Source organism: Caretta caretta, chromosome 11, assembly GCF_965140235.1.
Source record: "Caretta caretta isolate rCarCar2 chromosome 11, rCarCar1.hap1, whole genome shotgun sequence".
In the NCBI taxonomy this organism is placed as follows: domain Eukaryota; kingdom Metazoa; phylum Chordata; order Testudines; family Cheloniidae; genus Caretta; species Caretta caretta.
Window position 1 is genome coordinate 79,839,867 of NC_134216.1, and position 24,668 is coordinate 79,864,534.

The 24,668-nt window shown below is 50.9% G+C and overlaps 1 protein-coding gene across 4 annotated transcripts in view; it reads right to left on the reverse strand.

Annotated features, from left to right (window-relative positions):
• The window catches only part of ITGB2 (integrin subunit beta 2), a 50,929-nt gene that overhangs the window by 13,817 nt on the left and 12,444 nt on the right, over positions 1 to 24,668 (reverse strand). For 2 of the 4 annotated variants that reach the window (XM_048869020.2, XM_048869022.2), the window contains exons 2-9: positions 17,459 to 17,519; positions 11,335 to 11,423; positions 10,037 to 10,220; positions 6,235 to 6,405; positions 4,490 to 4,731; positions 2,151 to 2,306; positions 1,266 to 1,361; positions 498 to 587 (exon numbers count right to left, since the gene is read on the reverse strand). In XM_048869020.2, the coding sequence (XP_048724977.2) occupies positions 498 to 587; positions 1,266 to 1,361; positions 2,151 to 2,306; positions 4,490 to 4,731; positions 6,235 to 6,405; positions 10,037 to 10,220; positions 11,335 to 11,423; positions 17,459 to 17,519 (1,089 nt within the window). Of the gene's footprint in view, positions 1 to 497; positions 588 to 1,265; positions 1,362 to 2,150; positions 2,307 to 4,489; positions 4,732 to 6,234; positions 6,406 to 10,036; positions 10,221 to 11,334; positions 11,424 to 17,458; positions 17,520 to 19,517; positions 19,798 to 22,049; positions 22,151 to 24,668 lie in introns of those variants that run through there. The other 2 variants (XM_048869023.2, XM_075118198.1) reach the window with 2 other exon arrangements.

Consider the following 24,668-nt stretch of genomic DNA (forward strand, 5'->3'; position numbering starts at 1 on the left):
TTACACTTTGTTGGAATGATGAACTAATTTATGAGCTTGTAAGTCCAGTGGCACAAGAGGCATATTTCTTGGGGGGCAAGGTTGGGACTGTGGAATATGAGGGTGTCATCTAATCCTGGATGGCTGGACCTAGCATTCATATACTCAGCTGGTGGCTGTAAGTGAGCAGAGCCTGGGGAGGTCTGCTATTCACTAGCAAAGCAGTGTCAAAGGCATCCGGGGCTGAAGCGTTCGGGGGACACAGCAGTTCAGGTGGCAGCCTTGGGTCCTTGCCAGAGGGATGAAGAAGGCATGCCTGAGCAGTGCACAGACTTCAGGCAGAGACATGGGAGAAAGGGGTGCAGCATGTATGTTTATACTTTGTATAACTGGCTGAGCAACCTGCCCTTCCCGTTCCATCCCTCTCCCCCCAGATGGTATAAGGCACACAGGGCTCTTGGTGCAGGCGGCCTGGCAAGGTCCAGAACGATACATTGAGCGCGTGATGTGAAACTTACGTTGTAGGCTTCCTTGATGAGTTGGATGACGTTGCTGGAATCTTCGTGCAGCACCCCCACTGCTGATTTGGGGATCATTTCACTGAGCTTCTACCAATGGAGAGCACACACATGAAAAGAATCCCCTAATTTAATCATGTGAGCATGGGCATGTACTCTCCCTGCACTGCCAAAGGTGTTGTGCGGCATGACGATCATTCTGCCTCAGTTTCCCTCCTGGTCTTCCGCTAACTCACCCCACCTGGAACACCTTCTAGGCTGAGCTGGCTTAGCCCTGTGGCTAGGTCTCAAAGACATTTCATCCATCCAGGGTACCCAAAGTCCAAACTCTGCCTTCCCACCTGGGCTTCCTGCTCCTCTGACTCCTCCCCCAGCCCAGCGTCTGCCGAGTACCAACACAACACTGGCTTCCACCTCAGCCTACATCTTCTGTCCCTGCCCCCCAGCCAGCCGGCTCTCTCACTGCTTCCTCCACAGCAGGAGCCAGCTGAGCTGGGCCCCCATTTGAGCTCCTCCCTCCCAGCCAGGCCCCTGCTTCAGGCGTGGCAGGGCAGGGATGACTGGGCTCAACCAGCCCACTGACCTGTTCCCGATTCACATGGGGTTTGTACACCCCATCTGTGCAAGAGCAGAAGAGGAATCCTGAGCTGTGCTGATGTCACTGAGAGTGGAAGGAGAGACTTGGGCTTCCACTTGCTTTTCATCCTCGTCTCTCAGAAGCACTGAACCACTGGGCAACGTTTCTGGGACTGTTCAAGTTCTACTTACTTGGTATATTCCAACCATTCTGCTAGTGACAGCAAAAATGGGCTGAATATTATTTTCAGCAAGCTTTTGTACCAGCTGGCCGACGGACGGGTAGTCCTGGGGGAGAAAGGGAACAGCAGCTGTGAGTTTATATTTTAGACACTTCTTTGCTACCGGGAAGATAAATATGCTTGGTTTCCAGACCCACTCAGAGTACCAGCATGGTCACGGGTTCTGATGGAGTGAGATCCCCTGGGATCTGCTCTCTTGAGCCAGTAGCTGACTGGTTTTTCCTTTCTCCAGCAGAATCTTGTGGACCTAGCAACAGACTTTTAACCACCATCCCCCTGACTTTCCCAGATGGAACTGAGAGAAAAAGGAGCAGCCCCCAGAATTAGGGATTTCAATTTCTCCGGTTTGCCTTCCTTGCTGTGTGAATGGATTAAAGCATTTATCTGGATGGCTGCTACAGGAAAGGCCTGCCAGAGTGTCCAGGACACAAACCCCAACACCTAATTCACTCCTCCATGCTCTAAGAGTAAAACAGGGGTCTGTTCTAGTAATAGAAAACCTCCCTTGGAGTCCACCCCCACCCCCACCCCCCTAGAGCACCAGGGCGCCTGCTTTACAGTCTCTTACAATCTGATACCACGGGGGACCCTTGTCAGCAGGTAAGTGCTTGCCAGCAGCTGGCTAAGAAATGCAGATTTAATTGCAAACTTTACATTTGGATGCAGTTCACAGGAGCAGGCTCTGCCCCTGACATGGGGATGTACCAGGGGAGCGGCCAAGGATGGGAAGGGGGTCAAGTGTTGGAGGGGAATTGGCTCCAGCTAGTCTACAAAGTGGCTGCTCACTGCGGAAGCCAGGGTGAGTTAGAGCCAACATGCTGCTAAGGTCACTTACAAACTCATTGCTCATTTTGTATATGTTCTCTTCCAGGTGGCATTGACCATCATTAGGGGTCAGAATGGCTCCGAGTTTACCATCCCCAGCAAAATGGAAGCCGTCATCCGTGGCGTATACCAGCAGACGAGTTACATTGCGCCAGCCAATCTTGTTCTGAGAACAGAAAGGAGAGGACTTTACTGCAGTGGATTGGTAAGACCTGTTTTCACTACCTGAACAAGGAAACAACAGGGTCAGCGAGAGCCCAAGAATGGGAGAGCCCAGGCCACCTCAGGAATATAGAGTATCACGTCCTAATGAAAGAGAAACTCCGTGTTCATACCACCAAGAGACAGGACACTGGCATGCAATTTCCCTGGAAACAGGTGGGGAGTAAGAGCAATGTGAGGAAATGTACAGACATACAGCCACTCCATGAAGCAAGGAGTGCGTGGAGGTGCATGGCCCTGCTATAGACAGACATGAGCCTGCACTTCCCAGCACACCGAGACCAATGCAGGCAAATAGAGACTCATGCCTGCCTAATGGAAACCAGGGAGATGGACCCAAAGGGGAGACAGAGATAATCCATTCCAGGGCAGACCCAGACCCCATTTATGCTCCTGGGCCTGCATCCCTAGAAGTGAGGGCAGCCTCTGTGCCTAGATAGGCAGGCCTATGCCGACTCCCGCCAGCGGGACCATGGGGATCACCAGGCTGACCCCCTCTGTAGTCCAGGCCAGAGACCTGCCCCACAATAATCCCGAGAGCAGATCCTTTAGACAAACAGCTGGCCTGGAGTCAGTCATGGAGAATTGTCAGCCATGGAGAATCCAGCCTGATGCTTGGTCACTATTCTTAGAATCATCATAGAATCATAGAATCATAGAATATCAGGGTGGGAAGGGACCCCTGAAGGTCATCTAGTCCAACCCCCTGCTCGAAGCAGGACCAATTCCCAGTTAAATCATTCCAGCCAGGGCTTTGTCAAGCCTGACCTTAAAAACCTCTAAGGAAGGAGATTCTACCACCTCCCTAGGTAACGCATTCCAGTGTTTCACCACCCTCTTAGTGAAAAAGTTTTTCCTAATATCCAATCTAAACCTCCCCCACGGCAACTTGAGACCATTACTCCTCGTTCTGTCATCTGCTACCATTGAGAACAGTCTAGAGCCATCCTCTTTGGAACCCCCTTTCAGGTAGTTGAAAGCAGCTATCAAATCCCCCCTCATTCTTCTCTTCTGCAGGCTAAACAATCCCAGCTCCCTCAGCCTCTCCTCATAAGTCATGTGTTCTAGACCCCTAATCATTTTTGTTGCCCTTCGCTGGACTCTCTCCAATTTATCCACATCCTTCTTGTAGTGTGGGGCCCAAAACTGGACACAGTACTCCAGATGAGGCCTCACCAATGTCGAATAGAGGGGAACGATCACGTCCCTCGATCTGCTCGCTATGCCCCTACTTATACATCCCAAAATGCCATTGGCCTTCTTGGCAACAAGGGCACACTGCTGACTCATATCCAGCTTCTCGTCCACTGTCACCCCTAGGTCCTTTTCCGCAGAACTGCTGCCTAGCCAATCGGTCCCTAGTCTGTAGCGGTGCATTGGGTTCTTCCGTCCTAAGTGCAGGACCCTGCACTTATCCTTATTGAACCTCATCAGATTTCTTTTGGCCCAATCCTCCAATTTGTCTAGGTCCTTCTGTATCCTATCCCTCCCCTCCAGCGTATCTACCACTATCATAGAATATCAGGGTTGGAAGGGACCTCAGGAGGTCATCTAGTCCAACCCCCTGCTCAAAGCAGGACCAACCCCAACTAAATCATCCCAGCCAGGGCTTTGTCAAGCTGGGCCTTAAAAACCTCTAAGGATGGAGATTCCACCACCTCCCTAGGTAAGGCATTCCAGTGCTTCACCACCCTCCTAGTGAAATAGTGTTTCCTAATATCCAACCTAGATCTTCCCCACTGCAACTTGAGACCGTTGCTCCCTGTTCTGTCACTATTAACAATGTTCACCTTATTTCCCGTCTGAACGTGGCTAGCTTCAGCTTCCAAGCCATGGGGCTGTGTCAGACCTCTCGGCTCAACCCAAGAGCCCATTATCAAATATCTGTTCCCCACGTAGGGACTTACAGACTGGGATCAAGTCACCCCCCAACCTTCTCTGGGTTGAGATAAGTAGCTTGAGCTCCTTGAGTCTCTCCCTAGGAGTCCTGGTGTCTAACCCTCCAGTCATTCGCAAGGTCCCTTTGGCCTGGCGTTATGCCCCTCAACATCTGACCACACATGCTCTAACTCTGAGTCATCCCCACCCGGTAACCAGCTTAAGCTGGGTGATGGTGACTGGACTTACCCCGCAGACTGCCACCTGCATCATGGCATCCAGCCCCCCCTCGGGGGCATCGAGGTTCCCCGAGATGGACTGTTTCTTGACCTCCCTATCAAACACATCGGCATTTCCAGTGAGGGAGAGGACGTGCCTGAAAGCGAACGGCGGCTGGCAGGTGGTGTCCTTGTTTGGGCAGGGGTTCTTCAGCTTCTCGGGGTGCGTGTTCACGAAGGGCAGCACCGTCTTGTCCACAAAGGAGCCGAAGCCTGGGGTGCACAGGGGGATGCAGCATTAGGGAGCAGTGCCCAGTACCACACCCCTCAAACAACCACGGCCAGAGACTTGGCGGGTGCAGCTGTGGGGATGTAATAAACCCCAGGGGTCACTATGCCACGGGGCGTGGGCGGAAGGTGCAAGTAACCAGCGCACGGCAAATGAGGGGTGCCGGTGGGAGGCAGCCGCTTGTCCAGGGAGGAGCGCGAGGGTCACTTGGAGTTAGAGTGCTCTGGGGAAAGACGGGCCCGAGCTAAGTGCAGACGTCAGGTCAGCTACGCAGCACCATCCATGAAGAAGGGATCTAGACCAGCATCCTGCCCCAGCCGTAGAGCAACCCAGCCACGCAGGGACACACCGTGGTGGATTATCCACTGAACCAACAGGGCCCAGGCCCAGGGGTACTGGCCAAGTGAGGGCTCCTGGAAAAATGGGTGCCCTGGCACCCTGCTCCAGCTGCCCGGCCCTCCTGCTGGGGACCAGGGGAAGCCCCCCACACCCAGATCCTGCTCCCCAACAGGAGCATCAGGCAGGCGGGGGAAGGCCCTGTGCCCCAACCCCATTTCCCCAGCAGGAGCACAGAGAGGGGCGGGGGGACTTCAGGTGGAAGCAGTGGGGAGGCCCCCCACTTGCTCTGGCCCAGGGCCCCACAAAAGCTTAATCCACCTCTGAGGCTGCAGTCAAGCAGCGAAGTGGGAATCTCCTCATGGCCCACTGGTGACTGCTGCCTCTCCCCTCCCCCTGTGGTTCCTGACCCCCATTCTCCCTTCCTCCGCCCTGGGATGTCACTGGCCCCTCTGTCCTGCTCTCCCCTCCCTTGGTGGCTCCCTCTCCCTCTCTGATGGACCCTGCCCCCAGCTGCCTCTCCCTGGCAGAGGGCTCTGGCTAGGAGAGCCTTGAGATGCGCACTGAGGTGCCTGGGTGGGCCACATTTCCCCCAGGGCTGCTGTCTCCGGCTGGCCCAGTTCCTTCTCCATTTAGCCTGTTTTCTTTGCTGCCAGAGATCCAAATGGGTCAGACATTCCAGGCTGGTTTTAAGTGAAAACGGGGAGGTCTGAGAGTCTGCAGCCACTAGGCTCCTTTCCTGTGCCCCTGGCAGCCAGGGAGAGTTTTGCCAGTGATCTCACAGAGAGCAGAACCAAACCCGAACGTAGCAGCAGCGTCTGAAGCAAGCACATATGGAGCCAATGCGTCTCTTGGCTGCAGCTACGGGCCCCCTTCCCCTCCGTGGACATGTGACCAAGCAGAGCGCAGTGCTCTCCATGGAGGGGCTGGGCAGAGCAAGAGGGTGAGCCCAGTCTGCATCATCCCTGTGTGCTTACTGAACACCTCTTCCCCCAGCCCTGACGTCTCTCCTGGCCTGGCTACTGCAGGCTGGCCACGTGGCCATATTCACTGCTGTGTGGTACATCTTCCTCTGTTCTTGCTAGAACTGGATTTAGCTAGTGGCTCTTCAATGCTGCCAAGAGAGCGTGGGTGCCCAGAGAACCACTTACCGATCTGGCCGGAGGTGGTGATGGAGTTCAGAGCTGCGAGCAGGTCCCTTCCCAGCTTCTTCACTTTCTCCAGGTCATCATGCATGGAGTAGGAGAGATCCATCAGATAGTAGAGGTCAATAGGGTAGCCCTCGGCCCGGCGGAAGGTCACGTTGAACTCAGCTGGCTGACCTGCCAGGGGAGAGGCAGAGCATGGAAACGGCTCAATGGAATGACGTGACTGCTGTGGAACACTGTGTCCGGTTCTGGTGCCCACAATTCAGGAAGGATGGTGTAGAATTGGAGAGGGTTCAGAGAAGAGCCATGAGAACCATTAAAGGATTAGAAAACCTGCCTTAGAGCGATAGACTCAATCTATTTCGTGTAAGAAAATGAAGATTAAGGATTGACTTAATCACAGTCTATACGTATCTACATGGGGAATGAGTATTTACTAGTGAGCTCCTGAAGGTAGAGAAAGCTGTAACACAATCCAATGGCTGGCAGCTGAAGCTAGACAAATTCAGACTGGACATAAGGTGTACATTTTAAACAGTGAAAGTAAGGAACCATTGGAAAGATTTACCAAGGATCCTAGTAGGTTATCGCCTGTTCCACTGCACGACCAAGACAGCGACAATTCTTAAATCAAGAGTGGGTGTTTTTCTAACAGATCTGCTCTTGGAGTTATTATGGGGCAGGTCTCTGGCTTGGGCTATCCAGGAGGCCAGAACAGATGATCACAATGGTACCTTCTGGTTTTGGAATCCATGAATACCGTCTATAAGAACTGGGCTTTCCTCTCCATCCACACAGCTAAAACTCGCCTGCAGGTTCTCTGCCCCGCACGTCTCGATTATTGCAAAATCCTTTTCTCCGGCCTTCACAAATGCCATCTTGCCCTGCTCACAGCTGTTCAGAATGCAGCTGCAAAGATAATTCTCCTAGCCCATCATTTTGGCCATTTCCTGTTGTAATAACTTGGCCTACCAATTTACTCCCATTGTGAGCTCAACTATGAGAAGTGAGTGAAAGTTCACAAAATATCACAATAACCTACAACAACAAACGTTGATGAGAAAAGTTGCAAAAGGGAGAGACAGACAGACTGAATTAATCCAAATGAAAAGCCTCCTGGTCTGATTCAAGGACTGTGTTAGGATCATGCCGGTGTGGGACCTGAAATCAGTGCACCAAAGTCAGGGTGTCAGAAAAAGGAGGAGAGGATGGGCTATTCCACCCCTCACTCCCTTGGGGGTCCCTGAAAGACAAAACTCAGGGAGAATTGAGCTGTCACAACCACAGGAGCAGATCACTGAAGGACAGGAGAAGAGAAAGGCGTGACCTTCACCATCATGGCAGCTGTCACCATCACCATCTCCTGGGACCCTGGTTCGGCTGCTGGTGTGCCTGTCCTGTTGACAAGTGCATCTCATTGTTTCCTTGTACTCCCAGATCTGTTTCCATCTGTTGGATCGTCTCTGATATTTACAGTGTAAGCTCTTCAGAGCAGGAACTGTCTTTTTACTATGTGTCTATCCCTGCACCTAGCACAGGGTGGTCCTGCTCCATCACTAGGGCTCTAGGCACTATGGTACTTATTATTATTATTATAAAGGCAATTACAGCTGGTCAAAACTTGAATTATTCATTCCAGGGGAAATTCCACCATTTTGGGGAAAAAACCTCATTCCAAATAGGAATGAAAAGTTGAAATTTCAAAATGTCCTGCACAACAAAATTCAAAAGAAGGGGCGGGGGTTAAACAAAACATTTCATTTTGATTTTGACTTTATATTTATTTCATATAGTTTTTATTCTGTTCTTAAAATATTTTAAAATTAGGGTTTAAAAATTATTTCTAAATTGTCAAATAAAACAACTGGTCATGGTTGAATAGCTGGTATAGTAGCTGGTTCAAGGTAACACAATAATGTAGCTCTCTCAATAGAAACTCATTTTGAAATGAAAACTCGAAACATTTTGTTGTGAAACGGAAAATTTCGACCTTACTGAAACACTTCCATTGTTTCTGAAATGACATTTCATCGAAAGCGACATGTTCCTGCCTTTCTACAATTGAAGGAAATTTCAAAACAAAAAGCTGTTTTAAATCCAACAATCTAAATGTTTCGTTTCAACATTTTCAAAACAAAGCAGTTCCATTTTTTGGAATATTTTTTAGGTTTTATTTGGACTGAAACAAATTTTAAAAATTGACACAAATCTGCTAAGTGTTTTAGTTAACCTGAATCTCCAGTTTTCACTAGAAAAAAGTTTTAGCCAAATTTTTTGCCCAGTTCTACTCATATGCTGATAACCATCTGTAACACATACTAGGCATGCTTGTAACATGCCTGTAACATGCTTGTAACATCTATTCATTATTCATCAGCTCCTAAAAAACCTCTGTATATAATGAGTGCAATTGTCAGTGTTGATGAGGCTCATCCCTTGGATGAGACTGGCTCTCAAAGCTGTTGTGTTTGCAGGTGCTCTCCAGGAGCACTGTTGGTTGGGGGGGCCCCAGGGTCTGACTCCTTGAGATCTATAGCAATGGTTAATACTGTCTGTAAAGATTCTCTGTCCCAGCCAGGAGAGAGTACATCTGCTCTGCTGCTAGGGAGATGGCTGGGCCCCTTGCCAGCTGGGTTCTTTCACACATTTGGAAAACAAACGAAAGTCATGTACAAAGAACTGTGTTAAGGTGGAGATAAGGTCAGTGTTGCACAATAGGGCCTTTTGTCCCCTGTGTCTTTTCAGACCGAAAGCCCCAAACTTCTCTCCACACAGCCCTGTAAAGAAAGTTACTGTGACAAGAGAAAACTCACCACAAATTTATGAACCACAGGGAATGCAGAGTTAAGGTGCTGCTTGCCACACCCCACTAGCCTCGGCCTTAATTCTGCCCCATTGGGACCACGCTAGGAACTGGGCTTATCACTGGATCTTACTCCTGCCAAACAAAAGAGGCCATTTTCTTGGTACCCCCCACAGCTCTAGTCAGGACTCATGTTCCTACAGCCCCACAGCATTTCAGTGTTAGCTGGTCCTTGCTGCTGGCTGACAGGGATCACACAGGGTATACTGAGCTACTCTTCCTCCTCCTCTCCAGAAGCACAATCACAGTTAACGAGGCTAACGAGGCATCAGGGCAATTCCTAGTTACTGTTCTGCATGTTTGGGCAAATATTGCTCCCTCACAAGGAACCAGGAAGAGGGGGTGCTGGCAGGCCAAGGGGGCAGAGTCATGGCTGCGTGGTGCTGGGGAGGGCGGGAAGCTGCACCTTTGCTGAGCATTCCTGGTGCTTGTCAACGGGCTGTCTGCTTGTTCTGGAGACACTGACATTCCTTCCCGGGTCATGGCCCTTCTGCTTCCCCACCCTTTGGGTCTGCCTTCTGTTCCCCACACTGGGCAAGGGCAGGAGGGCAGGCATCCATCTTGTGGGGGAGCTGCCTCAACTCTGCACTTGAATCACCCTGCCAGTGAATGTGTACTTGCTTTCTGCGAGCCCGCCTGGCTGCAGTGAGCCTGCTGCTGTCCGACCATCGCACCATCCTCAGCGCTAATTTTCGGACGTAACCCCACCCCCCATCTCAGCTGACACAAGGATTTTTCTCATGCACCGGTTTCCACACGCGAACGAAGCACCCACCTGTGATTTAAACACGCTGCAGGAAAAGAGGGACCCGGACACATTCTGGGCCTGAACCGGTCCCATGCGTATCAGTGGCTATGGGCCTGTGCTTTCCTCCACACGGCATTGCTCCCCCCCCCCGTGGTCAGACTCGGCCGCCAACCCAGCTTCCCAGCAAACTGTACCTCGTCTCAAGAGCAAGCGCACTTTCTGGGGAGCCAGCTGTGTCTTGTCCTCTAGAGCGGTGTTCTTTAGTTGGATGAAATTGCTTTCTGGGAACACGATGTCTTTTGCGTCACATCCCCTCTGCTGCAGCTGCTCTCTGGTGTCACAACGAATGGAGTCTGGCTCGCCCGCTTTGGTGAAATTCTGTGCGTTGCAAAACCAAAGGGGGAACAAAGGGAAATCCTTGAGCACAAGCCATGTTAGTTCAGAGACCTGCCCAAGCGAGTCATTGGACAGCTGGGAACAGGGGGCACAGAAAAGAAGGTTACAGAGCCTACCACCACCAGACACCTCCCAGCTCCCCACGCCCCGCTTCTCCCCTCCTCCGCCCCACAGCCACAAGCACAGCGTTGGAGCTGCAGGGTTTGGTAGTTAACTACTGGCCTGGCCATCAAGATGGAGCAACTCACTCATCAAGGAAACAGGGAACGTCCTTTCTCAGACACTGTGCCCAGCTCATCTTCCGGCTCCCCGCCTGCCTTGTCAGCCATGGGCATGAGTGGGGCACTCCTCGGCTGGCTCCATCCCCCCTCCCAGGAAATAAACCTCCTTGCATTCTGCATTAACCCTTCATCTCCCCATGGGGAGAGGTCAGCAAGGGCCCAGATTACCCTCCGGGGAGGAGCCCCAAGCAGGGGCTCAGCCACACGGTTTCCTGCAGAAGCCTAGTCTAGGCTAGGGGAAAGGGGGAGTTAGCACAATGGAGCTAGTGTAAGCCAGCCAAAAGCCCCGCTGAACACCAGCCTGGAAGCAGGGGAACGCCGTCCGTGGGATTGCAGCAGGTCTATGGACAGCCTAGGCAGCGACCTCCAACAGCCTCTGTGGGAAAAACCTTTCCCCTGTCTAGACAAGGCCAGAGTTGCTGCTAATGCTGCGGAAAGCAGATGCTGCTCCCATGGGTTAGTGACAGGAACCGGCTGCAGGGGGTGTGCGGGGGCAGCTGGAGGCAGGGCGGGAGAATGCCTCCATCGGAGCTCCCTGAGCCCAGGGGACGTACCTGGGAGTGTCCATCTCCCCCTGGAACAGGAATGGGGCACGACCCCTCTGCAGGGCCACTGCAAACAGACTCCCTCTGCCCCAGTCTGGGCCAGTGGGAGGTCTTCCTGGGGATCCCCTTGGCCCAGCCTCCTCTCCCAAGGGCGGGGTGACTTCTGCAGAGCAGTGAGTGTGGCCAAGCACCATCATGGGGGTGGGTGGTGGGTTGGGAGGCCAGCACAGAAGCTGCGAGCTGGTGCAATGAAAGGAAATGCAGACCTACCAGTTTCTTGCACCAAGCACAGCCGGGGCCAGACCGGATGCAGTCCTGACAGGTGCTCACTTTGATTTTGGGGCATTCCAGGGCGAGAGCTGTAACAGAGGGAGGTGGGGAAGAACCATGATGGGAGCTCGGCCAGCCCACGCGAGAGAGGCTCAACCCTTGGGGACAGCCTACCGCCACCCCTGGTGTGTGCCAGCCCTACTCACTCCATCTAGATAAACTTGTCACCCAGACCACGCACACCGCCCTGAGCCCACACGGCCAATGATAAGAACAGCAGTTCCGCTGAAGCCAGGCGTGAGAGCGGGAGAGGAAGCAATCCTGACAGGCACCTTGCGAACCACAGTGTGTCTTGGCAGTGGGAAGTCCAAGCGGACATACCATGAGGGTGATATTACAGATCAAACAGAAACCCTATATTGAAACTCAACACTCAGCAAAAGGGCTGCACATCTGGGGGAGGGCTCTCTTATTTCCATCTCAGAGTGGCTTATTCAAGTTTAGTTTCATACCTGATTATGCTAAACCGAAGTAAGGGTGTCTACACACAAACTGGGGCTGGTGTAATGAAATCAGTTTAAAAATACCCTCAGTTAAAGTGGTGCCAGTTTTTGTGTAGATCTAGGGTGCCCAGATTTCCTAATTTTATAGGGACAGTCCCGATTTTGGGGTCTTTTTCTTATATAGGCTCCTATTCCCCCCCTCCCAATTTTTCACATTTGCTGTCTGGTCACCCTGTGCAGATCTGGCCTGCATTCCTGGGCAGAGCCTGCACCCGGAGGGACGCGCCCGCCATGCGGCGGAGCCCAAAGCAGGGAGTAGCATCACCAGCACACAGTTCTAACTAGTGCCTCTTTTGTACCAGTTTTCACGACCCTAAAATACGTCAGAAAAGTGTCCTGCTCTTGGATTTTGAAAATATGGTCACCTCACTTTGGGTCACCTCACTTTGGGTCTCCAAGGTGTGCCTCTTCACTGGGCATAGTCCAGATGGGTGTCTCATGTCAGTTCCCACCCACCCCGCTTTCCTCCCCAGCCCCCAGCCCCTGCATCCCAGCCAAGTCCGAGGGAAGCAACCCATGTCTCTCATCCAGCCGGGAGGTGAGCATATGTGCTTTCCACTTCACTCTATACTAGCACATGGAAATAGACCCGCTGACTTGTACTTAGGTAATAAAGCAATAGCCAGTCTCCAGCACTAGCCAGAACCAGCTGCATCAGAGAAAAGTGCACAAAATGTTGACGAGGCAGTTAAGCAATAACCTCCCATAGGGGGACACTGCTTTGTAAACCCATCAATTGGCTTCTTGCCTGCCTCAAGCCGGAAGGTTTGTTACCCTTCCAAAGGCTGGCGGGTTTTTCCGCGGTCTAATGTCACTGTAGATATTCTGGCTCTCCAGTCCTTCTCCAAGTCTTGCCTCAGGAATGTTTTGTAGCCACACAGACTAACGGTGCATTGGATAAAAACCAATTTCCTTTTGTCTGTTTTGAACTTGCCACCTTGTAATTTCATTGAATGCTCCCTTGTTCTTGTATCATGTGTCACAAAGTTCCTCCTCTGCTTTGGTGGGTCCTGCACTTATTGGCAGATTTGCTCACCTCAGAGGTTCACGGCAGCCCTCAGTTTGGCCACTTTCGTGGCTCAAATCTGCCGTTCACTCAGTTAGCCTCATCACTGGCCAGCACGGGGAAAAGGAAGAAGAACAATCCCCTCAGTCTCTGCTGATCCACCTAGTGGATCGGGGAACAGGCCAGAGACCTTCCCCTCTGGTGGAACCCACAGTCCAGGTCAACTCCTCTGGTATCAAGTAGGGAGTTGAGGGGATGGAGGGATGGCAGGAACACGGGCCCATCCTCTACTCCGGGTTCCAGCCCAGGGCCCTGTGGATTGCAGCTGTCTACAGTGGCTCCTGTAAGAGCTGTGTGACAGCTACAACTCCCTGGGCTACTTCCCCATGGCCTCCGCTCAACGCCTTTCTTTATTCTCACCACAGGACCTTCCTCCTGACGTCTGCTAATGCTTGTCCTTCTCAGTCTTCCAGTAGTACGCCTTCTCCCTCTCAGTTTCTTGCGCCTCTTGCTCCCAGCTCCCCACACGTAGACCACAAACTGAAGTGAGCTCCTTTTTTAAAAACCCAGGTGCCCTGGTTAGCCTGCCTGACTTAATTGATTCTGGCAGCTTCTTGATTGGCTGCAGGTGTTCTAATCAGCCTGTCTGCCTTAATTGTTTCCAGAAAGTTCCTGATTGTTCTGGAACCTTCCCTGTTACCTTACCCACGGAAAAGGGACCTACTTAACCTGGGGCTAATATATCTGCCTTCTAGCACTCTCTTGTAGCCATCTGGCCTGACCCTTTCACACATGAGAAAGGGTGAAAGCAAGTTCCTGATCCACTTTCTGTATCACATTCCTTATCTTCTCTACTTTTATCATGTCCTTTAAAAACATAAGAACGGCCACACTAGGTCAGACCAAAGGTCCATCTAGCCCAGTATCCTATCTTCCAACAGTGGCCAATGCCAGGTGCCCCAGAAGGAATGAGCAGAACAGTCATCATCAAGTGATCCTTTTCCTGTCGCTCATTCCCAGCTTCTGGCAAACAGAGGCTAGGGACACAATCCCTGCCCATCCTGGCTAACAGCCATTGATGGACCTATCCTCCATGAATTTATCTAGTTCTTTTTTGAAGCCTGTTATAGCTCCTAGCATAACAGCATCCTCTGGCAAGGAGTTCCACAGGTTGACTGTGTGTTGTGTGAAAAAAACCTTCCTTTTGTTTGTTTTAAATCTGCTGCCTATTAATTTCATTTGGTGACCCCTAGTTCTTGTGTTATGTGAAGGAGTAAATAACACTTCCTTATTTACTTTCTCGACACCAGTCACGATTGTATGGACCTCTATCATATCCCCCCTTAGTCGTCTCTTTTCCAAGTGGAAAAGTCCCAGTCTTATTAATCTCTCCTCATACAGCAGCCATTCCATACCCATAATCATTTCTGTTGCCCTTTGCCGAACCTTTTCCAAGTCCAATATATCTTTCTTGAGATGGGGCGACCACATCTGCACGCAGTATTCAAGATGTGGGCGTACCATGGTTTTATATAGAGGCAATATGATATTCTCTGTCTGCTTATCGCCCCCTTTCTTAACGATGCCCAACATTCTGTTCACTTTTTTGACTGCCACTGCATATTGTGTGGGTGTTTTCAGAGAACTATCCACAATGACTCCAAGATCTCTTTCTTGAGTGGTAACAGCTAGTTTAGACCCCACCATTTTAAGTATAGTTGGGATTATGTTTTCTACTGTGCTTTACTTTGCATTTATCAACATTGAATTCCATCTTCCAGTTTGTTGCCCAGACACCCAGTTTTGAAAGATCCGTTTGTAGTTCTTCACAGCCTGCCTGGGACTTAACTATCTTGAGTAGTTTTATATCATCTAGAAATTTTGCCACCTCACTGTTTACCCCTTTTTCCAGATCATTTATGAATATGTTGAATAGGACTGGGCCCAGTACAGACCCCTGGGGGACACCACTATCTACCTCTCTCCATTCTGAAAACTGTCTGTTTATTCCTACCCTTTGTTTCCTATCTTTTACCCAGTTACCAATCCATGAGAGAATCTTCCCTCTTGTCCCATGACTGCTTACTTTGCTTAAGAGCCTTTGGTGAGGGACCTTGTCAAAGACTTTCTGAAAATCTAAATACTCTACATCCACTGGATCACTCTTGTCCACATGCTTGTTGACCCCCTCAAAGAATTCTAGTAGATTGGTGAAGCATGATTTCCCTTTACAAAAACCATGTTGACTCTTCCCCAACAAATTATGGTAATCTATTGTCTGACAATTTTGTTCTTTACTATAGTTTCAACCAGTTTGCCAGGTGCTGAAGTCAGGCTTACTGGCCTGTAATTGCCGGGGTCACCTCTGGAGCCCTTTTTAAAAATTAGCATCACATTAGCTATCCTCCAGTCATTTGGTACAGTAGCTGATTTAAATAATAGATTACAGACTACAATTAGTAGTTCTGCAATTTCACATTTGAGTTCCTTCAGAACTCTTGGGTGAATACCATCTGGTCCTGTTGACTTATTGCTGTTTAATTTATCAATTTGGTCCAAAACCTCCTCTAATGACACCTCAATCTGGGACAGTTCCTCAGATTTGTCATCTAAAAAGAATGGCTCAGGTTTGGGAATCTCCCTCACATCCTCAGCCGTGAAGACCGATGCAAAGAATTCATTTAGTTTCTCCTCAATGGCCTTATCGTCCTTGAGTGCTCCTTTAGCATCTCGATCGTCCAATGGCCCCATTGTGGTTGTTTAGCAGGCTTCCTACTTCTCATGTACTTAAAAATATTTTTTGCTATTACTTTTTGAGTCTTTGGCTAGCTGGTTTTCACATTCTTTTTTGGCTTCCTAATTATTTTTTTATACTTCATTTGCCAGAGTTTCTGCTCCTTTCTATTTTCCTCATTAGGCTTTAACTTCCACTATTTAAAGGATGCCTTTTTGCCTCTCACTGCTTCTTCTACTTTGTTGTTTAGCCATGATGGCTCTTTTTTGGTTCTCTTACTATGTTTTTTAATTTGGGGTGTACATTTAAATTGAGCCTCTATTAATGGGGCTTCTTACTAATCTCCTCTCTAAACTGAACAAGCTTAGCCTTTTCAATCTCTTTTCACCTGGATGCCTTTCTATGACTCAATCCAGGGGTTGTCAAACTTCATTGCACCGCAACCCCCTTCTGACTACAAAAATTACTACATGACTCCAGGAGGGGAGACCGAAGCCTGAGCCGGCCCAAGCCCCACTGCCCTAGGTTGGGCAAAGCCAAAGCCTGAGCCCCACCGCCCTGGACAGAGGGCTAAGGCTCCAGGTGGCAGGCTTGTAACCTGAGCCTCACCACCCAGGCAGTGGGGTGGGGGCTTCAGCCCTGGCCCCAGCAAGTCTAAGCCAGCCCTGGTCCCGACCCACAGTTTGAGAACCGGTGCTCTAATCATTCTCAAAACCTGTCTCTGAATCTTCTCTAATTCTGCTATCCCATTTCTGAGATGGTATTCCCAGAACTGAACACACTGTTCCAGGGGAGGCCATTTCATTGATTTGTATAATGGCATTATAATATTTTGAATATTCTATCCCATTTCACATCCATGCATACTGGATGGGCACAAGACTCATGAGTGGCAAAGCCACCACTGAGTTGACAGATCATCTTGAACAAGAGCCAGTTCAGCCTTAGTTCCACGTCACACAGTCACAAATTCTGTTTATGCAAGATGCTCAAAAGGAAGCTTTTGATACTTAAATTTTACTAGAGTTTTTTTAATTGGCACTATTTCCCTTCTCCATAAGTCCAGCCTCATGTAGTTACCGGGAGTCCAACTGCACAGGCCTCAGAAGAAGAGAAAAATTATAATGATTATGTTTTGGAAACCTCTGAAAATGATCTAAAATAGCTCTTTTCTAATCCTGGAGCCACAGCTCTAAGGTTTGAGATCTTGTCATCTGCCAGGGCTAGAAACAAGAGCCTACAGATTGTAGCCCTGAAGGTTCATGAGATATTGACGTGTGAATGAGTCACTGGTTCAGTGGTGAGTATTGTCCATCTCGAGCCTTGTGCAGAGATCATTAGGGAGCACATGGGGTGGAGGAGGAACAGTTTCTGTGGCAGGGTATTCATTCTTTTTACATGGCAGCTACTTGGGACCCTCTCAGGGGTTTGCAATGTTACGCATAGTCTCAGCAGAAGGAGACTGGCAAAGGTGTATGCTAAAGGTAATTAAGGCACGTCTCTGCAATTCATCACATGGATATCACCAGAACCCATGAGGTACCTCCAAACAGAGAGACAGAGAGAGGTCTTTGTGAATTGGTTTGCTCTTCACTGGCAGGCGCTGAGCTCCCGGTGCCAGGACACATCCGCTGAGTAAGGGCACGCAACAACGTGTAGGATGCCAAGTGCTAACCCTACCATCACGGTAACAAAATGCTTCCCTGGGAAGTTATGTCTTGGGGGTTCTTTTTCCTCTGCCTTTGTGTTACTAACTGTGTAACATGCTTCAGGGGCTACTTTGCCTGCCGGGTAAAGCAGCGGAGACAAGTACTAGCTCACCTGTTGTCGCCAGCAGCAGCCCAGCCGCAGCCATCAGGAGGCAGCAATAACGCGTCATCGCCTGCAAGACGAAAAGCACCACAATGACATGTCAGGGCTCAGAGCCCGCCAGGAGAGCTGCCTGGAGGAAGTCCTTGGGATCATGTGTGCAACTGAGCCAGGCCACCGCTGCAATGATATCGGCGCCCACTGACATGGGCACCCACAGAGATTCTGGAGGCTGACTGGGGGAGGCTGACTTGCAGAGAACAGAACGAGCCAAGCCCAGGTTAGATCTCTGGGAGCAGAGCGTAAATGGGTCTGACAATCTCACGGAGACCCAACTGTGAACGAGTCCTTCATCAACCCCTTTCTCAGCCAGACAGCAGAGTAACTTCCGTGGAACAGTTAAACAGGAATCACGAAGGGCCAGATTGTGGGTGGGGTTTCCAAAAGCAGGGTCAGAGGGAGTTAGGAGCACAGCCGCCCCACCGAAAGTCAGTGGGACTTGTGCTCCTAACTCCCATAGGTGCTTCTGGAATCCCTGGCTGTGGTTTAGACACAGCCCTGAGGAAGGATGCAGCAGGGGTAAGTCAGCAAGGATCTTGGAAGCACAGAGAGAGGGGGAAGGGGAAGGGCTGGAAAGATGTTGAGATGGTTTGTCATCCTATGGACTACAGCCCAGGTCCTTCTTGCTCTGCATGGGAGCCAAAGCTGACCTGGCCTCACACAGGGGTGTGACACATCCAAATCCAGCCCTAAGGGCCAGACTTCACAAGCTACACGGTGAGCCTCACAGAGGCACCTGTGGCTGAATGCGACAGGACACCTCCCCAGCACCTGGATGCACGGCGAAGTCCCCGACCAGAGGGAAGGGCAGGACTGGAGTTTGAGAGCTGCTGCTGCTCTGTAAGTGAATGCTGCAGGAGGGGGACGTCAGGTAGAGGAGGGGCAGAGCCCTGGCCGTGGCTGTCAGCCATTGGGGTGCCACGTGAGGCGTTGGTGGAAGCAGGGCTCCCATGGGGGTTCACATCTGGGGTTTGGCACTGGTGGAGTGCCCACTGGGACTCAGAGCCGCCGATGCCCGTTTCCTGGTTCCCCGGTGCGGTCACGGAAGGTCCCCTCAGACTCAGAGCCTGTAGGGTATCTCCCAGCCTCCCACGCTGCAGCCTCCTTTCCCCAGCTGGCAACAGGAGGTGGAGACCCAGCAGATTTAGGTGGGACCCTGCAACCTCAGCACTGTATGTGTCCTCTCTTTTGGCCCCCCTCCCAACCCCTTCCCCTTTCCCAGGCATCCCAGACCCCACTCCCTCTCAGCCCTCCACCTCCTCTGGCCCTTCCCAGCACCTACCCCATAGGCCAGGGTGGCCAAACTTCAGCCCTGCTCCCGGTGAAGCCCCAAGCCCTGGTAGTCACGCCCCGTTGGGCTGAAGCCCCAAGATCCCCTCCCTGCTGGGAAGAAGCCAGATGCAATGCTAGGGATGGCAAGTGGGGTCATGTTTTTGCCAGGGTTTGCTGACCCTGCTCAGACATCTGCCACAGGGCCCCCTCATAGAATCATAGAATATCAGGGTTGGAAGGGACCTCAGGAGGTCATCTAGTCCAACCCCCTGCTCAAAGCAGGACCAATCCCCAACTAAATCATCCCAGCCAGAGCTCTGTCAAGCCTGACCTTAAAAACCTCAAAGGAAGGAGATTCCACCACCTCCCTAGGTAACCCATTCCAGTGCTTCACCACGCTCTTAGTGAAAAAGTTTTTCCTAATATTCAACCTAAACCTCCCCTACTGCAACCTGAGACCATTACTCCTCGTTCTGTCATCTGCTACCACTGAGAACAGTCTAGAGCCATCCTCTTTGGAACCCCCTTTCAGGTAGTTGAAAGCAGCTATCAAATCCCCCCTCATTCTTCTCTTCCGCAGACGAAACAATCCCTGTTCTCTCAGCCTCTCCTCATAAGTCATGTGTTCCAGACCCCTAATCATTTTTGTTGCCCTTCGCTGGACTCTCTCCAATTTATCCACATCCTTCTTGTAGTGTGGGGCCCAAAACTGGACACAGTACTCCAGATGAGGCCTCACCAATGTCGAATAGAGGGGAACGATCACATCCCTCGATCTGCTGGCAATGCCCCTCCGTATACATCCCAAAATGCCATTGGCCTTCTTGGCAACAAGGGCACACTGCTGACTCATATCCAGCTTCTTGTCCACTGTCACCCCTAGGTCCTTCTCTGCAGAACTGCTGCCGAGCCATTCGGTCCCTAGTCTGTAGCGGTGCCTGGGGTTCCTCCCTCGCGGCACAGCAGCTGCCGGTGTCAACCAGCTGGGAGCTGCAGCCATGGGAAGAGGCAGCAGCAAAGAGCTGGGAGCTGAAGGGACACCCGCTGCATTTGCAGCTGCCTCTCTGCGTGGTGCTAACACCCGGGAGTTGCAGGCAGAAGCCCCGAGGGGGGCCCCTCGCACCCTCCCGCAGTCTGGTAAGCAGAGAATGCAGTGGCCTGGGAGCCTGCACTTTAACTGTAAGAGAGACACAGGTGGCTCACGAGCTGCAGTCTGGGCTTCTACTTCTTCCTTCCCTGAAGGTGTCGTGTAAAACAAGAGTGAACCAGAGCAGCCAGCGAAGGCCTGCTGCTGGCCCACTTCCCCCTGCCCCTCCTGGCCTAGCCATGCTGCCGGCACCTGGCGCACCCCGGAGCACTTCTGCAAATGCTCTTGGAGCAGCCCCCCCCCCCCCCCAGGTGCTGCCACCCCTGGGTGCAGCCAGCGAGCCGCCCCAGGCTGCGGCCCGTGGGAGGGCCCTGTGGCTGGGGAAGCCACTCATGAGCTGTGAAAACAGAAAATAAAATCCATTTGCACAACCCTTCCCTCAGCACGTCCCGGTGCAGCCATGGCACGGTAAGCCAAGCCACATCCGCCTGGCTGCGCTGAACAGGGTGCTGCGAAGTGCCAGGCCCTGCCTGTTGACGGGGGGGAGAGGCCGGGTTTGTCTTTGTGCTTGTGGAAGCACGGGGTCACGTGGCAGAATGGTTCCTCTCTGCTCCGGGGCCTCCACAGCGCCTGAAGCCTGTAACTTCCTGCCCTGAGGTCATGCCGAGCACCCAGCTTGTGGGCCTCTAACCACAAAACATGAGATGAGAATTTCTGAACTCATTGGCTGGGATGGCTGGGGCAGGCAGCCCTTCCCTGAGGTAAAGGGGAGTTTCTCTCCCGAGCCAGCCCCGAGCTGCTTTCAGCGGGGCTGAAGGGAGTGGCTACCAGGGCTGGGTAAGCTGATCCAGAACCATGGGTGCTGACTGCTGTGTCAAGGAGCTTGGGGGACTCTCCTCTAGGGCTCCCCCTCCCCCATCGCTCCTTTCTCCTCTCCAAAGTCTTCCCCCGGTGCCATTGGGACATAGCAGGGTACAATGCAGACCAGTGAGTAGCTGTGTCCCCTGCCCCCTAACTTGGGGGGCCCTTTACACAGCTTTGCTGCTGCAGCCTCCAGTCCTGGACTGCTCGCAGCATCCAGGTTTAAGTCACTCCCAGCTATGTCTGTGGGTGCTGCAACCAGCCTGCACGATGACCCCAACACACCCCAGTCTTAGATTTCCCCCAGAAATGGATGTCCTGCACCACCCAGCCCTCTTCTGCACATACAAGCTTGTATACAGTCCATCATTTAATTAATAGACATGATATGCATATATCCTGTTACCCCAAATGGAGTCTCCCAGACAGTTCAGTTCAAACACACTGGATTAGATAAAGCAATAAAACAAGTGTATTCACGACAGTGAGATTGACTTTAAGTGAGTACAAGTAATGAGGCAAACAAGTCAGAATTGGTTGCAAGAAAAATAAAGATAAAGCCATAGGCAAGTGATAACTGCTGATAGTGGGGGGCACAATGGCAGGGCCCCCACTCACTACCACAGCCACCGGCAACTTCCAGGTGACTGCCAAGGGACCTGCCAGCAACAGCCTCTTGACCACGGCGCCTCCCTGACCATGGCACCCCTGCCACAGCTGGCCTTAGGGAAAATGGCACCCTGGGCAAACTTGTATATTGGCATCCTGGCCCTCACTGCATCCCCTGGTCCCCCACCCATTGCCCCTGGCCCCTGCTGCCTCCCCCTGGTCTCCCAATCCCCCATTCTCCCTGGCCCCCGCTGCCTCCACCCCCCCCCATCACCCCCAGGTTATTCAGATGGCTAAATCATGTTCAGCAGCATGTCAGGTAAAATGACTGTTCATAACCAGGTCAGATATGATAACATGTCATAGGCCATGTCTGAGAAATGCACCATGATAGAAAATGTCTTAACATTGGTAAGCAGGACTGAGCACCTGGTCTAGATGGGAACAAGCTGTATTTAAACAAATGTTAGCTGAGCTCCTGGCGTTCACCAGCATCAGCTAACAGGACTCTAAACAGGACTGTCTTTGTCTGCACTAAGGGCAAAATTGGGTTTTACCAGTGTGCTATTTGAAGCACGTTTTCCAGATCAATGCAACTCACTGTTGGAGACATGGCCAGTGTGGCCCTACAGTGCTGAATGCTGCAAGGGAGCAAGGAAAGGGTCATTAAGTTAAAAAAAAGGAACAAAGAAAATAAAGAAACATGGGTGTTACCCTTTTTGGAGTGTTAGTCACAGCACCAGGAAAATAGGTTTGAAATACCCGTAAACTCCTGCACAGTGAATGATTTCCCCTTGAAACATGAGTGCAATTTCACCGCAGATGAAATGTCCAAAATTAGCAGCCCTGATACAAGAAAGGAGCAAATAAACGAACTCTTTCAAAGGCTCTTAGGCCTGAGCAGTAAACACGCTTGCTACAAAGATCCCTGTTCAAGATGTAGTGAATTTTTCTAAAAACTCATCAGCAGACATAAGGTGTCAGATAACGTGTGATAGTAATGCAGATAAAGAGTTACCCAATCAGTGCAGTTTTCCCCTCTAGGGCTCCTCAGGGGATGATTAAGTCCGGGTGTGCATGGGGAAAGGATTCAGAGTCAAGGGGAAAGCTAAATAAATGGCATTTCCCATCACAGGTAAAGGAAATTTTGCAGGATACCATGTGACTGGTCTGATGTTTAGCCGGGCTCCGTCACAGATTTTAAGACTGGAGGGGACCATTCTGGCCTGACCTGCTGAACAAGAGGCCATGATTTAGGGTAGAACTAGATGGTATCTTTTAGAAAGACACCCAATCTTGATGTAAAGATTTCAAAGGATAGAAACCCCACCACATCCAGCCATAGCCCCTCCATTCACAACTTGGGACAATGCAGCTGTGGGACAGTACCCACCCCCAGGGAAAGCTTTCTTAGATTTCAAGGCTCATCTAACCTCACCTCCTGCATGACACAAGCCAGCGAATATCACCCAGTAATTTCTGAATCAAGTTCAATCACTTCTGGCTGAACGACAGTTTATCTCTTAAAAAGGTGTCTCAGCTGGATTTAAAGCCTTCACGTACCTGGGAATATAGCACCTCCCACGGTAAATTTAATCTCAGCAAAGAATAGTATTTCAAGTTCATCTGACAAGACCTATTTCCCATAAACCCATACTGTCGTTAACGATGCTGCCACCCTTTAATGTGTTACTGATGCAGACTTTGCTCAGGATCCATGTTAGGTTAACTGGCTTATCATTGCCCGGGTCATCCTGTTTACCCTTTTTAAATATTGGCATAACACTAGCTTTTTTCGGTCCCCTGGAATTTACACAGTCTTCCAAGATTTCTTAGTTATAGTATCATAGACGATTAGGGTTGGAAAACACCTCAGGAAGTCATCTAGTCCAGCTCCCTGCTCAAAGCAGGACCAATCCCCAACTAAATCATCCCAGCCAGGGCTTTGTCAAGCCTGACCTTAAAAACTTCTAAGGAAGGAGATTCCAACACCTCCCTAGGTAACGCATTCCAGTGTTTCGCCACCCTCTTAGTGAAATAGTTTTTCCTAATAGCCAACCTAGACCTCCCCCACTGCAACTTGAGACCATTACTCCTCGTTCTGTCATCTGCCCCCACTGAGAACAGCCGAGCTCCATCCTCTTTGGAACCCCTTTCAGGTAGTTGAAGGCTGCTATCAAATCCCCCCACACTCTTCTCTTCTGCAGACTAAATAAGCCCAGTTCCCTCAGTCTCTCCTCGTAAGTCATGTGCCCCAGCCCCCTAATCATTTTCGTTGCCCTCCACTGGACTCTCTCCAGTTTGTCCACATCCTTTCTGTAGTGGGGGCCCCAAAACTGGACACAGTACTCCCCATGTGGCCTCACCAGTGCGAAATAGAGGGGAACGATCACTTCCCTCGGTCTGCGGTCAATGTTCCTACTAATGCAGCCCAATGTGCCAATAGCCCTCTTGGCAACCAGGGCCCACTGCTGACTCATATCCAGCTTCTCACACACTGTAACCCCCAGGTCCTTTTCTGCAGAACTGCTGCTTAGCCAGTCAGTTCCCAGCCTGTAGCAGTGCATGGGATTCTTCCGTCCTAAGTGCAGGACTCTGCACTTGTCCTTGTGGAACCTCGTCAGATTTCTTTTGGCCCAAACCTTCAATTTGTCTAGGTCACTCTGGACCCTGTCCCTACCCTCCAGCTTTTCTAGCTGTCCCCCCAGCTGAGGGTGCAATCCATCCCATCATCCAGATCATTAATGAAGATTTTGAACAAACATCCAGAGAACTCCTCAGTTAATTCTTTTAAAACTCTTTGGTGCCAGTTATTCAGTCCTGCGATTGACAAAGGTTAACTTTAGCAGTGCAGGTTAACATTTGTAGTTACTGTCGGAATAGAAAGCATTTCATTATGATGGTATGCTGTGAATGAGTCAGCCAGCTTCTTTCTAAACTCAAAGTAGAAATATTTACTGGCTACGTCTGCCTTTTCAGCTTTGTTATTGACAGCTCTACCAGCCTTATCTAGTAATGGCACTCAGGCAGCAGTGTTTGGCTGTGAGAAAAGGCTGCAAGCCTGTGTGGGAAAGCTGTCTGCGTACAACTTAGGAATTCTGGTTGATTTTATGAAATGATGTAGCACTGAATGCCTCGGGGTAAGCAGGGTTACCCCATGCTCCTAAGCCTATGTATCTCCCCAATCAGGAACAATGGAGGGCCACTGAATCTAAGGTGCTCCCATTCAAGGGGGAGCACCTGAGGCCAATGGGATGGCTGAAGCCCAGGGACCTCAGTCTGTGTGCATGGCTGGGGCTTAGAGCAGTGGAATTTCCCCTGAAGCAGAACAAG